At 49.0% G+C, this 15480-nt stretch overlaps 1 protein-coding gene across 2 annotated transcripts in view; it reads left to right on the top strand.

Annotated features, from left to right (window-relative positions):
• Positions 1-319: 319 nt before the first annotated feature.
• The window catches only part of LOC8029737 (reticulon-3), a 41134-nt gene continuing 25973 nt past the window's right edge, over positions 320-15480 (top strand). The window contains exons 1-3 of one of the 2 annotated variants that reach the window (XM_029985457.3): positions 320-1334; positions 2568-2603; positions 8865-9072. In XM_029985457.3, the coding sequence (XP_029841317.2) occupies positions 770-1334; positions 2568-2603; positions 8865-9072 (809 nt within the window). In that variant the 5' untranslated portion in view covers positions 320-769. The remainder of the gene's footprint in view (positions 1335-2567; positions 2604-8864; positions 9073-15480) is intronic. The other variant, XM_029985458.3, reaches the window with a different exon arrangement.

The raw sequence follows: 15480 nt of genomic DNA, 5'->3' as shown, positions 1-15480 counted from the left end.
CGCTTGAATCCATTTTTCTTTCTTCTTGAGGTGCGCGGTAGCTTTCGGGAATCTAAAGAAGCTCACGTTCGGCGTGTTTTTTTTTTATGTTTGTACATCCAACAGCCGCGCAGAGGCATCGCAACAGTGCCGGACAGACGCGCCTAGCAATGCGAGCGAAGCCAGGCAGCGTGCGACGAGAGCCCGCAAAGATGGCGCCTTTCCCTTTCCCACTCTCACCTCTAGTTCGGGCATGCGCACAAAATTCTCCGAAAAAGGTCAATTCAACATGGTTGATTTGATTGCCTTTTTCTTTTTTTTTCCCCTGCCGCGTAAAGAAAATAAGAAAAGTAGGGATATTCGGGATCGGAGAAAATAGGCGGGGGACACGCCCTCAGCGTGAGCTCACGGCGGGTAGCGCATAGCCATAGCGGCCATAGTTCTCCCGGTTCTCCTCCGCGCGCGCGCGCGTAAGCCAGCCCCCCCCCCCCCAACGCCCCCTCCCTCCCCTCCCCTCCCCCCTTATCCGAGGCCGATCGTCTTCTACCGAAATCGTCGGCGTACGGGCAGGGCCTCCTAGACGAACCTTGGAACTAGAACCTAGAACCCCGAGAAAACCCGAGCCTCGCTTCGCCAGTTCCCACGTGACCCTCACCGAAGGCGGCAAAAAACAAAAGCGGCGCCGGCGTGAGTCACGGCCGAGTGGCCGAGTGCGGCGCTAGGAGAGGAGTGAGCCGTCATTGAGGCGGCGACTGCGGAACTCGGCAGAGCTTCTCCCGCACGGGCCGAGATGGACTTCCTCAGCGACGACAACCTAGCCCTGGGCGACCAGCAGGACGTGGTCAGGGCGTCGCGAGTCGGTGCCGGTGACGCCAAGGCGACCGCCGAGCACGCGAGCCCACGCTCCTTGCTGGACGACGAGGATTACGACCAAGCGTCCGATCTCTTATCGGGGCTCCAACGGCCGACCGCGCCGGCCCCGCCGGAGCGGTCCAGGGACCGTACCCCGACCCCCGATAGCAGCGGCAGCGCGAGTCCTCCGCCAGTGGGACCCAGCAGCGCATCGTCGAAGCCGGCGGTGGCACGCGACTTGGACGGCACTTCCTCCCTGGCCGACTTCCTCGGTGGTGACAGCGCGCCGCAGCCCAGCGCTCCGTCGGTGGACAAGGTCGCTCCAGCGCCGCCGCCAGCCGAAGAAGCCGCACCCGATTTAGAAGCTGCCAAAAAGAAGCCGCCGCCCAGACCGGACCAAAGCAGGGAACCCGCCGTTGAGCCCCGGGCTAGGCCTAAAGTCGAGATGGAGGCCGAGAAAGCGTCGTCCACCACGGGCGAAAAAGTGGGCTGCTGCTTCACAGGTGAGTCAGACGGTCGTGGTCACACCCACCGATTGTTTGGCCGGCTTTGGCGACCGTCGGGACGCTGTGTTGCGCAAACGGATTTTGAGGCTGGCAACGCGCAACGCTTCGACGTCGCTTTCTTTGACTTGCGTTCATAGTCGGCTCCCCACGCGAGGTCGTTACTGCCGCAATGCCCATTTCTCGTTTGCGATAAATCTTACTACCTCTGCGCTGCTGTAGAATTTGCTTGGAAGTCAGCAAGGTCGCTTTTGTTGCCTTTCTTCGTTCCGGCAGCGACCCGCCCGCCCGTCTTCCTCGCGTGGAGAACGAAGAACGAAAGTCGACGTAAACGCGAGACACAAAATAAGAAACAAATAGACCACAGTCGACGTAAAGAAAAACGACGTTTTTGCCCTTCGTCTTCCCTCGGACGGAGGTGAATGAACGGTTCTGTGAGTGGCAAGGGCGTTGAATAACCTTTTTGTGTGTTACGCCAAATCTTTGTTGTGCACGGACGCGTGCCCGTAATGCGGACATTGCGTCGTCTCAAACCGCATGAATTGCTCACGCTCACGCATGATTAGTTGGTCGGTTGCCCAAGCGGCACAGATGTCTCGTATGTGCAGCCAGAGATGTATTAATGGCTGATCCGATAGAGCGCTTCCCTTTGCATGCTGCATGCTGCTGTGCGCTCGTAGCGATACGGCAAGCGCAACAGCCTTCCTTTGAGGAGCTTCGTTGAGGGCCGCTGGTACTAGGTTCGAATCCCAGCAGTTACACAGCCACATTACTTGGGGACGCATTCCAACTGACCACGCTCACGTCGTCTGCTTCTGTTCGTGGTCCAAGGCAATGCAACATCAAGCGGGCTGCGATGGCGGTCCTACGCAAGGATACCATGCCCTCTGCGTGGCTATAGCAGTCCCACATTTTTTTTTTTTGTACCTTTACTTTGTTGTTTTTATTTCCTCGAAGCTACTAGGGCGAGCAGTTGACATTGACCTTGTCGTAAGGGGCCGCGGTGGGTTGGTCGTATAAGCTTTTCCTTCTGGAGCTAGGTCAGGGGCCCACTTCCAGTGTGTGGGCTTGTCTTTTATTGTATTTTCTTTTTACTGTTTTATTGGCGTAACTGGCCCCAAAACAAGTGTGAGAGCCTGCCTCGCGGTCAGCTTGATTGCAGTACTAATAAAGCTTGCGTGGTTGATGTGTGGCTGTACTAATCCGCTGCATCACTAACTTGCTTCTTTACAGGAGGCTGGTGGAATCCAGCATGCCTGCATCCAGCCGGTAAGCTTCAAATGCACGTTAATAGGATAAAAGGCACAACAGCAATAACATAGACCAAGGACACAGTTCCAGCGCCGCATGTGTGCTCTATGTCCTTCGTCTATTTTAACCCTGTTCTGGCTTTTTTTTATCTTTTTTTTTTGTACGAATTCGCACTTTCGCGTCCGTCGATCGGTGTAGCAGGCGGCACGTACTCTTACATTATATGCCTGGTTCAATTATGCGTTGGGGGGGGGGGGGTAATAGATGAAACAAAGGTGACACGATATATTAGCTTTGGAACGGCAAATAATACAGTTACCAAGGGTCCTGTTATGTCTTGTTAAGCTACGACAAAAGTTGTCTAATGAAACAGCGGCTAAAGTACAGGCGAGCTGGTGAAACTTACACATGATTGAAACCTGTGATTGTGGTTTGAAATACCGCAAGTCCTGAAGGAGGAACAAAAGGGGACAGACAACGTCTCAACAACGTTGTCTGTCCCTTTTTCTTCCTTCACGAGTTTCCGTTTTTCAACCCAGTCTCAGGTTTCAGTCTACATGCTAAAGTTGTTTGATCGCGGGTGGTCCGTCCCATAGAGTTATTATAATGTACGCTAGAGGTTCAAGTGGCGCTAGTGTGCTGACGCAAATCCGCAAATTGAAGCAGACAGCAACCAGTCGAAAATTGACTTCCGGTAATGCATTTCTATGGGAAAAAGTGAGTGCATTTTCTCCCTGCGCTCGATCATAAGAGCAAATATCCCAAATAATTCGTACGTACCAGGTAGTTTGGAACATTTCTCAGTCAGGCCGACGAAAGAATTGGTCAGTTACGGCGTTTTTCTCTCGAATTCATCGCACTAAAAACGGTGTTAAAATGGCTTCGTACGTGTATTTATGTGCACTGTCGGACACTGTTAGTGCGAACGCGGCGTCGGTGATTTCCAGCATGGGGGATATACATGCCAAACGAACGGACGACATCTGGAAAATGAAGAGCGGCGGCGAGAACTACGCAGCAACACCGGATCAGTAACGCGCAGTGCATGTACGATCCAAATAAATTGAAGGCCACGTAATCTATTCCGATTTTAAATAAGTGAGTACCGCTTTAATCTTTGTGTCCAGAGCGGAGCTGCGTGTTCTACGTTCAAAATATCACCCGCGCGCTAAACATCTTTGAGAACAAGTCCGTGATAAAAGCTGTCCGGCAAAGAAAACAATACGAAGAGACACCTTTCATATCCCATTGACTTTATTCTCTACGTTGAAGGTTTTTATCCGCTCATGCACGACGGGATCATTTTCATATGGTGACAGGACTGGCATATTACCAATATACAAGCGTCACTGGAATGCTGGCGAGCCTTGAACACACATTATATTCGTTTCGATCGTAATTTTGCTTTGAATCGTCGCTTGTTTTTATACACTTGCTGCGGAACACACGTTTGGGACTGAAATGCAGCGAAGTTAAACATCGCTCACTGATGAAGAAAAATGCGCTAACTAAAGCAATTACACTTTTACAATGTTAATTAAGACACATACTATACGGTACGACCGAAATAACCAAAGTGTTCCATGTTATTTTCTGGCGAAGAGGCAAAATGCACGCGCGTTTTCCCATAGCAATGCACAGGAGCACCGCAAAAGTAGACTGGTTGCTGTCTGCTTCAATTTGCGTCACGGAAGTCGCATAGACACTAGCGCCAGTTGAACCTCTAGCGTACATTATAATAACTCTATGGTCCGTCCGCGGGAAGTAGGCAGTTCTATTAGAAAATTGTGAATTCGTGTTGAATGTGATATTACGCAGTACAAGACAGGTCAAAATGCTGTCGCGTTTCAACAACTTCAACTTATTGTGTTGTTTAACGCGTTCTAACTCGCGTACCCCGACTACGCTCGCCGTGCCCTTTGAGCGATACGGTTAATCCGTGCCTGTACGCCGATTCGCCGTGGACATTTCACGCTGCAAATGGGATGCGGTCAGCTCGTGGCAAAGGGGCGTTGCGGAATAATTTCGTTCCGCGAATCTTTCCCCTTCACAGACAGAATCGTTAAAGTTTGACCGTTTCTCCTTTATCTGCGACTAGAAATAGATAAGAGGTCTATTTTTGCAGTCGGGAGTAGATACCGCACCATCAGTCTCCACCCCCGAGAATATTGTACGAGCGACCCGTCGTCTGCTACCGTAGCAACCGTCCGTTTGTCGCCGTGCTCGTGCGTTCGGGTGCTTTGTCCTGGCTGTTGGCGTCAGGCGCTGCCCCTCCGCTTCTTTCGGGCAAGACTGCTCATGCTGATGTTTGTGCTCGGGGACGCCTGACTAAAGGCCGTCGGAGTCTTGGCCACCGCATTGCCCCCCCAGTTTCCAAGCGGAAAAAAAGCGGCAGGGATTCCCCCTCGTCACGCATGCGCGTCCGCCGGTTCTGCCCTCTCCAGCGGCGGCGGTCGTCGTAGTCGAAAGCGGCCGTGTGCGTGCGGTGGTAGCGAGCGTTCGTGGGGCTTCGGCCGATGTGAGCGATTTTGGGCGATTATTCGGGCCAACTGCGCGGAATGGAGGCGGATAGCAGCAGCGGCGCTGGAAAAGCGGACCAGCAGCCTCCGGCGGCGTGCGGCTGCATCTTCAAACGTCTTTTCACCGTGCCACAAGGTGAGAGGAGGAGGCTGCCCGCCTGCCGAGGCAGTCTTGTTTTTCTCCGTCGCTTTTAGCGGGCGGTTAGGCCTAAAAGGGAGCGTTCAAGGTTGGCTGCCGTTCGTCCGTCAGTCGCTCCTCGCGTGTGCAGAAGAGAACGTCGTCGCCTAGGGAGGCCGCCCGAGAAAACAGCAACATGGGACGGAAACGCGATGTAGCCGCGTCTTCCGAGACGCCCGCCGCCGTGGAAAAGATGGACGAGTCACTGCGTAAGATCAACACTGCTCCCCTCTTCTAGCGAAAGTGTTCGAGTTTGCAACTCGAGCGAGCGCAGTATCCCCCACGAAGATTGTTTTGACGTCTGGCCCTTTCGGAGACGAAAGCTGTCCGAAGGTTCGGATGCACTTTCGACGAAAATATCGATTTGTATATCCGTCCGCATGTGTAGTGGTTCTTTTTTTCTTTTTCGTGCGAGGCGCTGGCCGCTGTGGAGCTGCTCGGAATCGATGGAAGCGTTTTGAGCGCCTCCCTTATGGTCGCGGGTCAGCCGTTCGCAGCCCCTCCGCGTGCAGTTTGACCCGTACTTTTTCCCCGTTCTGCCCATTGCGTTATTTGCGGCTTATTTCCCGGTCGCGTTTCTCGAAGGCGGCAACTCTGTGAAGAATGCGTGAAAGGCACCTAGCAGACGCTGCACGTGTGCCACGTTGGAGGTGATGTGGTCAGTCGGCTCGGTGCGTTGGCTCGCTGTGCCCTCAGTCTAGCCGACCAAGCAAATTTTTTAAACGCTAACTTTTTTTTTTTTTCTTCGGTTTTTATCGCCGGGTTACCGTTATATTTGGCTATGCAAGTGGGAGCTGCAACGCCTTTTCTTTGATTTTGGCAAACGACGCAGCTGGTTCAAGTGCGTTTGTCAGATGAAGTGGTTAACAGCTTTGCTTCGGAATGTTTGGATAGCCTACTTAGACTGACTGGATCTGCTTTGTTTATTGTATTAAATGGTGTGAGAGTTTTTTTGTTTTTTTTTCGGGGGAGAGGGGGGGGGGGGGGCGCATGTGCACAGTTGGTTTGGTGGGAAAGGGGGGTGTTTCCTTTTACCACCCGCGTTGTATCTGGGTCGCCTTGCTGGTTTCCTCTTGCAAGTGGAGCGACCCTGGGACAACCTCACCTGGGCTCCGAGGGTCGACCTCTGCAACACTGCTCGTTGCGAGAACAGCCTCTATCTAATGAGGGTAGGCAGGCTTGGGACAACTTGTGACAGAGCTTATGGAGGCAGCCGCGTGTGTGGGATATGATGCCGTACTCCCTGCTTTGGCGTTTCTTAAAGGGGCGATGTAACAATTTTTGTACTTTGCACAAATACCGCTTAGAATGGATTTCTGACGTTAATGACCTATGAAACACGCATTTGTTTTTCACCCCACGCAACAGAAGTCCCAGAAAAAAAAATAAAGAATTCACCCCCTCAACTCGCAGCCAGAACAAGCGGCCACGTGATCTGGAGCCGATTATATGCCGCCAATGTTGATCATAGCCACGCGCTGGGGTTGGCAAAGCACAGGACACGCGCTGAGTTCCAGACATTGTTATGGCTCGGCTATTGTCGTCGTTGCAGCAGTTGGATACGTGCCACTACCCGAATGCTTCTCGAGCTAGTAATTATCACGAGCCCAAATCGAGTGCCCACGCAATGCTCGGGTCCAATCTATGAACCGCATTCAAATATCGTAATTGGGGTGTACTGCGATCCCCACGTTACGTCATCAAAATTTGCAAAGGACAGATTGAATGAAAATGATTACTTTTGTCCTTGAAATTACACCGCAGCAAAGGAGTTTCTTGGACGGTGACATTGCGTGCGAGTATCCTCGAGTCCCACTAGTGCCAGTAAGCTCGTGTAAAGTGCAAAACATTCCAATGGAATATTGTTGCACCGCCCTTTAAAGTTTTGAACAAAAATATGCTGAAACTGAAGAGCAATGTTTTAAATTCAAATTTTGCATTGGAAGACGTGCAGCAGAGGCTGTTCTGTTTGACTGGTCAGTTTCTATGCTGAGCGCAAGTTTGTCTGCTGCTTGCTCAGAGGTTATGATCACGTCGGAATGCCAAGTTCTTATTGGCTGATTGGACAAAATAGTGGGTATGCCTCAAGGCATCTAGCATTGAGGTCTACCCACTATCCTTTCAATTAGAGCCAATCCGAGCTCGGCATCGTTGACGTCACCGTAACTCCTGCGCAAGAAGCAGATGACTTGCTGTCTGAATTGGCTTGTCAAATTTTGAGAGGAGAAACAATCGTCATATGGTGACCACATACATTAAAAGTTTGTACTCATTAATAACGGAAGTTTTGCATCTTTAGTTACATTCGCAAAAAAATTCAATAATAGACTGGAGGTTTTCACTACTGTAAAACCCTTTATTTTCGCGGCCCCTACTTTTCGTGAATCAGTCATGGAGGACATAATCATGGCCACCAAATTTCGGGACTTTAGACGCCTGAATTGAAAATCTTAAAAAATATAAACTTCGGCGTGCCCTTAAATTTCGCAAAATTTTCAATTTGTGAAAATTAAGGGCCTGCGAACACTAAGGGTTTTACACTATTCTCCCGAGTCAAAAAGTCTATAGAAAGTACTACTAAGAGTGCCAAGCCATTATGAAAGTTAGAAGCTGCATGCCAACTGGCAATAATAATCCCTGCAGAAGGGGAACAAAGACAAATCTCCAAACACAGCTATAGGTGACTGGGGCGCGACTGAAAGAATCCGCCTGGTCCGGGCATCGAATCCGGGACCTCTCCATTTCCAGTGGAGCACTCTACCAACTGAGGTAACCAGGGGTTGGATGCTGGTGGAGCAAACAGGTTCTATCAGCTGCCATACACCAACAAGGGTGAATGGCCTTCATTTTTAAGGTTATGATTAGGATGCACTTAATGCAAAGGTGCAAGCAAGCTGGTCAAGAGTGCAATAATAATTGTGCCAATCTTGTCTAGCTCGCTTGCACCTTTGCATTAATTGCATCTTAATCATGCCAACTGGGTTTTGAAAACTCTAGGAAAAGCTTTTCATTGTCCCTTTAAGGCCACTTCACACATACAGCCCTGCACTAAGCCACTGCTAATTCGTTGCTGGAAACGGTGCTGGCTTAAGCATTGATGTAGCACTTGCGCTCTAAGAGTGCCGATATACCGATAGCGAATTTCAGTGGCGCCCTTTTATGTATCGTACACGAGACTTGTGCGAGGGTGCATTGCAGTGCTCATATTTTTTGTTGCCTACTCTTGTTTGAGGCCAACATGTTTGATGGTGCGCGCAAATATCGCTGTCAAAACGCCGAGCTTGCCCGAATACCGTAGATCTCGCCTTTCTAGAACTAAGTGATCTCACCGCAACAGCAGACAGATGGCGCTCTTGGTCCCAAGAGCACTTCAATCACCAGCGCGCGATCTCTGGACGTTGCTCTTGTTGCGGCGAACTACTTGACGGTATTGCAAGGTTGGACAAGGAAACATCAGCACGGAGAAGGTGAAGTGCATTAAAAAATTGGCTCCGACTCTGTGCCCCACTACGCACACGAACCAGCCTTTAACGTGCCTCGCTGCCACAAGCGTGCCCTGAGCGTGCCGGTCCATTCTCGCAGTGGAGGAGCTGATCTACTGGCGCCAGGTGAAGAAGAGCGGCCTGGTGTTTGGGGCGGTGCTGGCGGTGCTGCTGTCGCTGACCTGCTTCTCCCTGATCAGCGTGGTGGCCTACCTGGCCCTGGGGGCCCTGACGGTGGCCATCGCCTTCCGGGTCTACCGCAACGTGCTCCAGGCCGTGCAGAAGTCCTCCGAGGGACATCCCTTCAAGTGAGCCTTCGGTCTCTATTCCAGGCTTGCTGTCTCTCTGTTTCCAAGGGACCGCAAGCATAGAATGCATCTTCGACCAGTGTGCTTAACACCTGATAATATTGTACAAGTGTCTCACTGTCCCAGCAAGTAAAGGTGAAAAAACAGTGAGTGCACAGGCGAGCTGGTGGATGTTGATCATAATGTAGAAAACCCGAGAGTGTGGTAAAAGCAGGGAAACTTGGTCGAAGAAGAAGGGCAGGGGAAGACATTCTTTTCCCCTGTCCTTCTTCTTCGACCAAGTTTCCCTGCTTTTACTACAGTCTCGGGTTTTCTACATCATGAAGTAAAGGTGGATACGTCAAATGGCTGTCCTGCTGTAGGTCGCTCCACCATAGGTCGGCATTTTAGGACCCACTGACTCACCATCACATCACCGAAATTGGCAGCCCATCAAAGTCATTCGCAATCACATCACAAAGTACACCGCCATTCAAAAGTCACAGCCCTTCACATCACAGAGTTCAACCGTGCCAAAGACTCATAGCCAATCACATCACGCCCCCTCAAACTCGCCCCCATCATGGTTACTCACAATCACGAGGAGGTCCCACTCACAGCCAGTCACTCACATCACGGCCCCTCAGAGTCGCCCCCTTCACGGCTACTCACACTCATGAAGAGGAGGCCCCACTCACGACCCCCCATCACGGCTACTCACACTCATGAGGAGCTCACACTCACGGCCAGCCACTCACATCACGGCCCCTCAGAGTCGCCTCCATCACGACTACTCACACTCATGAAGAGGAGGTCCCACTCATGACCCCATCACGGCTACCCACAGTCATGAGGAGGTCACACTCACGGCCAGCCACTCACATCACGGCCCCTTGGAGTCGCCCCCTTCACGGCTACTCACACTCATGAAGAGGAGGCCCCACTCACGACCCCATCACGGCTACTCACACTCATGAGGAGCTCACACTCACGGCCAGCCACTCACATCACGGCCACCCTGACGCTCACAATCACGGTCTCGCATCCCCTCATCGAGGGGCCTCCTCGCTACGAGCCGAGCCAGCCGAGCGGGCCGGCGCCTGCGGCTCTAATGTTTGTTTTGGTTTGTTTTTGTTTGTTCCCAGTTTTCCTTTTTAGTTTTTAACATTGAGCAAGGGGCATCCACGCCACGCAGGCACCACAGCACTACTAAAAAAACTATATATAAAAAAAAAAAAACTCCGAAAGTTTTTTTTTTCCCCTTTTATTTGCACCGAGCGCGAAACCCGCTTTCCCAAGGTCAACCAGATTGGGGACGACAACTTCCTGTTGTCCCCGGCCCCCCATGCCACGGGGAAAACCGCTCCGGGACTAGCAGGGAGCGTGTGTTGCAGCCAGCATGGTTGCAAGCGCTACGGACTCGAAAGTCGAGACCCGAAACTCTTGTCCGCCGTCTTGTTTCCGCCCATCGAACGTCGTTTCTGGGGTGCAGGCCGACCGCAAACTATACGCGTTGAAATTTTACGCGGTACGGACTATCCGCAGGCTTGTTTAGTATCACGAAACGAATTTTGTGAATGAAGGAGTATGTTAATATATATATATATATATATATATATATATATATATATATATATATATTTACACACAGCAAATCGCACCCCCCCCCCCCCTCCCTCTCAATCTTCTTTTTTACGTTTTGTTGAACGCTCATTCTCCCCCAAAAGGCAGCGCTAGAGGTCCGAACCAAGGTAACTAACCGTTATCTTCTTCAAACGTTATTTTTTCTAAAGTGGTCTTGGGAAACTGGGACCCATTTTTGCCCGTTTTCGCTAACTGGCGGCACAGAGCTCCATGTATCCGAGCCATATGCTGAGAAAGTTCGGCAGATGGGTGGAGCTTGTGATCCGCTAAATATAGCTAGAATAAGCCGACCTCGAGATAACACAATAGGGAGATTCGTTTTCGCTTCGCCACTTCGCTCTGAGCGAGCCCACTGAAATTTGAGGTTACAAGGAGCGTTATGGAAACATTTCTCGTTCATCGGTATTCTGTTACGCCTGTAATTCATCACTGTATTAAAAAGAATGAACGCTTTTTATCACTCTCCAAATAACAAGACTTACAAGAAAGCTTTTTTTTTTCGTTTGTTTGTTTTAAAACAAAAGCATGGTTTCTCAATCAAAAAGGGTCAGGCAATTTAGAGCACGTGTTCGCAGTCTCAGCATGGCAAACGCTTTCAGCGGTGTTGAATTGTAGCAGTAGTGGGAACATAGAAAATTAATTTTATAGAAAAAAAGTAGGAATGGAAGACGGTAATATTTTTGGAAATCGTTGCAGATAGGGAAGTCTGAGCAATTGACTGTGTTGAAAGACATGTCACAACGGACATGGAGTGGCCAATTTAGAGTGGGTCATGTTTCAACTGAAAGTATAAGTAATTTTTAACACAATATTTTATAAAAGAGAAAACACGATTAAAAGAGAGCATGACGTCAGCCCCGTAGCTTCCGCAAGCAATTATCTTGTGGAGGAGAGTCCTCTCCTGATATTTTTAATCTCTTCACTTGCGCTGACAGAGCTAGAAGTAGCGGGAATTCGAAATGCGTCGTCTGCTCGCGTTTCTGGTGAGAGTAGACTATCCCTCTATTATTTTTTTTTGGAGCGGGGGGGGGGGGGGGGGGGGGGTGGCAGGTGAGTAGAACTGAAGTACGGCGAGTGATGTACGAGTGCTTTGCAACACATTCCTTTCCACTCTGTCAGCAGTCCGTCCATCACGCTGCACAGAAAAGAAAATAAATTTTTACGGTGTGTTGCGGCTTTGGGCCACTAGGGCCACTGACTCGTGAGCAACGTTACTAAATCAAGCTCAGTTTCGCAGCTCCCTATTCTCGCCTGCAAAGGCGAGTGGCCCAGGTGGCGGTCACGAAAACTAGCGGCGCTGCAGTCGGATCTTGCTTCCTGGTCCCGCGCGTCGTCTACTACCACCGCGTTGAGAGCTTCCTTTTCTTTTTCTTTTCTTCCTTTTATTTTTCACTTACATGTGTATATTAGCAAAAAAAGAGAGAAAAAAAAAAAAGATGAAGTGGAAGTGTAACGCACCACAGAGATCAGAGTCAGCGCATTGTGAGTGTTCTTTGAGTGTTTGAAATTTATTTTTGTGTGCGTCTGTTTCCTTGCGCTGTGAAGTATTAGTATGAATTGCCAACTCGCTCAAGCTCGAGTATTGCTATTGAAGCTTCGCGGGCTAGACGATCCGGAAGCAAGACTCGACTGCAGCGCTGCTAGTTCTCGTGACCGCCACTGAGCCCACGTCGCAGGCGGAGCTGTGAAACTGAGCTTGCTCCAGTAACTTTGCTCAAAAAACATCCACGGGATACTGATGTCAGTGACTCGAAAGTGGAAATGTATGGAATTTGCTTGGGCATTTGCAGATTTTTTTTTTTAATTTTTAGTTTTAGTTTATGTAGTATATTTTTTGTATTTTTCTTTCGTCTGTGATTTATTTTTATATATGTACTCCTTATTATGCTCTGTTCTTTAAAAAAAATTCTAAAAAGTGCATTCTATCTCGCAATCATGGAATGCTCGAAGGAACTACGCAGAAGAGGAGGTGGAGGAAGAAGTATTAAATAGTTGATGGTCAGCTCTGTGTATGTCCTCTCCTGTCTGCGTGTAAGTGTTTAATGTTCAAGCTGTTTCCTCATAGACTGATTTGTACTCACCTCAGACGTGGGCCATTTATTTTTTTCTTCGCCGTGCCAAGAAATGATTCTTCCCTTTTGATTATTCAATATCAGTCACACATATGCGTTTAAATTAAAAGTACCGAAAGACTGAAACTCCAAATCAAATTAAATGCTGTTTTTCAGAATAATATTTGGCGGAAAGGGTTCATACAAATTGAGGCAGCAAGAAATTATGTGATTTAAATAAACTCCTTTTTTTCTTCACCCTGCTTGTAAGTGTGCTGGTTAAAGCCCTTGGATAGAGTTCCTCAATGATGCTGTGCTGGCGCAGCGCACAAGCAACATTGAGGCACTTTAACCCTTGATGTGCTTCATATGTCTTATATTCGAAAAAACAAAAGTGCCAATGAGCAGGTACACGCTTCGCGGGCTCTTAGAAACAAATGGCGGCGCAGCACTGAATTGTATTGGAATGAGCTATCGATCGAGCCACAATGTTTTCGTTCTAGCACGTACTGCCTTTACGTTTCTCGCACGTCTGAAGAACGATGTTTGTCGACTTTTAGGAATCACGAATCGTTATTTATCGAAGGATATAGGCGTATGTGTCGCTGCTTGTACTTCTGGCTCATGTGAGAACTGCATTCGTCCGCGTGCGCTGCCAATGCACAACTCAATCACGCGTCTCAAAGAAAAAAAAATAAAAAAATGACGTTTACGAGTTTGACGAAGGGCTTCTGGTACGCCCCAGCGGAGAGTTGAGGATTAATTTCGACCATCTGGGGATCTTTCGGAATGTCTCCGAATTAAGCCGATCTTACGTTGTGCGATTGTGCATGATATTTGTACTCGTGTGGCATAAAGCCAATAAAGACAGCACGCACTTTAAGTGCCATTCACGGTTTATTATTATTATTTTCTTGCCGCACGAGTGATGTTGCAATCGAAAATTGCAAGTACTATGTGTAAAGGGAATTAAAACCCAAATAATATGATAAGATTTCGCTTGCGATGTCTTAGCTCTAACGTTAAGCACCGTAGCTTCCATCGCACTTTTATGGCCGCACAAGCGACGACGCAACAAAAAAAGCTTACTTAAAATCGTACAACGTGTATCAAACATAAAGGCATGATTGTGCAAAAAAGACACGTGCAAAAAAAGCAACCCCAAATTGCGCGGAAGCCGGAACAGGCGAAAACGGTTTCATGCCACTTTTAAGATAGTAAAGTGTTCGATGCTAGCATATAAAACATATCGTTTTGTCAATAGCTTTTTAGAAGGGAGAAAATACAGCTAGGCGAGTTAGTTAGGAAACGATTGTGAACCCATTATCAGGTTCACAAGTGTGTCGTTAAAAGAATACAGTATGTAACATTTCTGTGCGATAAATATCAGCCTGCAGATCGTCTCGTGCAGACGACCAAGTTTCATCCAAAGCAACTAGCTCGCGCTTTTAGCATTCCCGGTTAACAGTAGTCCATGCTAAGGTTAGACGAAGTATAGCAGCAGGTGTTGAGCGCGGACATCGTTTTATCCGTGGACACGTGCTTGGAAACGTGTTCACCGCGTTCCTTGCTTCTAGCTTTACTGCCGACGGAAACCAAAATAAAGATTAGAGTTACGTCCAAAGTCATTTTACCCCAAGGTTTCGAGTTACGTCCGACGGAATTCGAAATCAAAATTAAAGTTAAAGTAAAAATTAAAGTAGACGGAAATAAAAGTTTAAGTTATGTCCTGTGTAACCTACGCAACCTTATTGAATGTTACACTTTATGGCCTATACATGATGTAAACGAAAACATATCGTGAATTATTACTACGTTACGTCCGATGCAGCATTCGTTAATTGGTTAAAAGCGCTTGGTCCTATCTCGTCTTCCTCGTGTCCTCGTTTTTTAGGCCCTTCACAAGTTAAACATCGACCAACTAGCCCACCTATCCGTTTACCGTAACTTTAATTTTTTTTCGGGCTCCGTCGGACGTAAGTTCACTCTTTATTTCGAATTCGGTCGGACGTAATTTTAATTTTTATTTCGTGTTCGGTCGGACGTAACTTTAATTTTTATTTCGGGCTCCGCAGGACCTAACGCTAGACACTGCGGTAAGCGCGACCTTTCAAGTGCCACCCCCCCCCCCCCCTGCCAGCTTGTGGCAGTGGAAGTAAATATTCTCGCCCGCTATCTTCGATGACTCCATTTCTATAGGTATACAAGCCCCGCTACCGCCGATTTTTGCCCAGCCCGATGTGCGTGATGCACACAGCACTTCAAACGTTCCAAAGGCTGCGCGAACACAACTCGACAATAAACGTGCTTTCAATCAATCACCATGAAATTGCTGGCAAACAAACTTCAGCTCCTTGCACTGCGAACGCCACCTCCCCAGCCCACGACTCTCCTCTTTTACGCGCGGAAGGCGCCGTAATCCATGCCGAGCCGACTACACAAAAACCTCTCTGCAGCTTTGCTTCTGCGACGCCCCCTCAAGCTCATCCATCTGCTCAAGCACGGAAACGCAATGAAAACACAACCAAACACAACAGTCGCACGTTTACAAAAAAAGAAAAAAAGAAACACTTCACCACCCACGCGGTCCGCACCACCCTTGCCATCAATATCCCTCCCCTCCCTCCCTCCCTCCCTCCCCCCCCCCCCCCCCTTTCGCGGCGTTTTACTCAGCTCTCCAAAGTCAAGCCGCACAACTTTCGCAAGAAACGCCAACAGCCAAACTCATTTCAGC

Source organism: Ixodes scapularis, unplaced genomic scaffold, assembly GCF_016920785.2.
Source record: "Ixodes scapularis isolate PalLabHiFi unplaced genomic scaffold, ASM1692078v2 PGA_scaffold10__122_contigs__length_95168666, whole genome shotgun sequence".
NCBI classification, from domain to species: domain Eukaryota; kingdom Metazoa; phylum Arthropoda; class Arachnida; order Ixodida; family Ixodidae; genus Ixodes; species Ixodes scapularis.
Note: the sequence above shows the minus strand (reverse complement) of the source record. Positions and strands in the feature narration are given on the sequence as shown.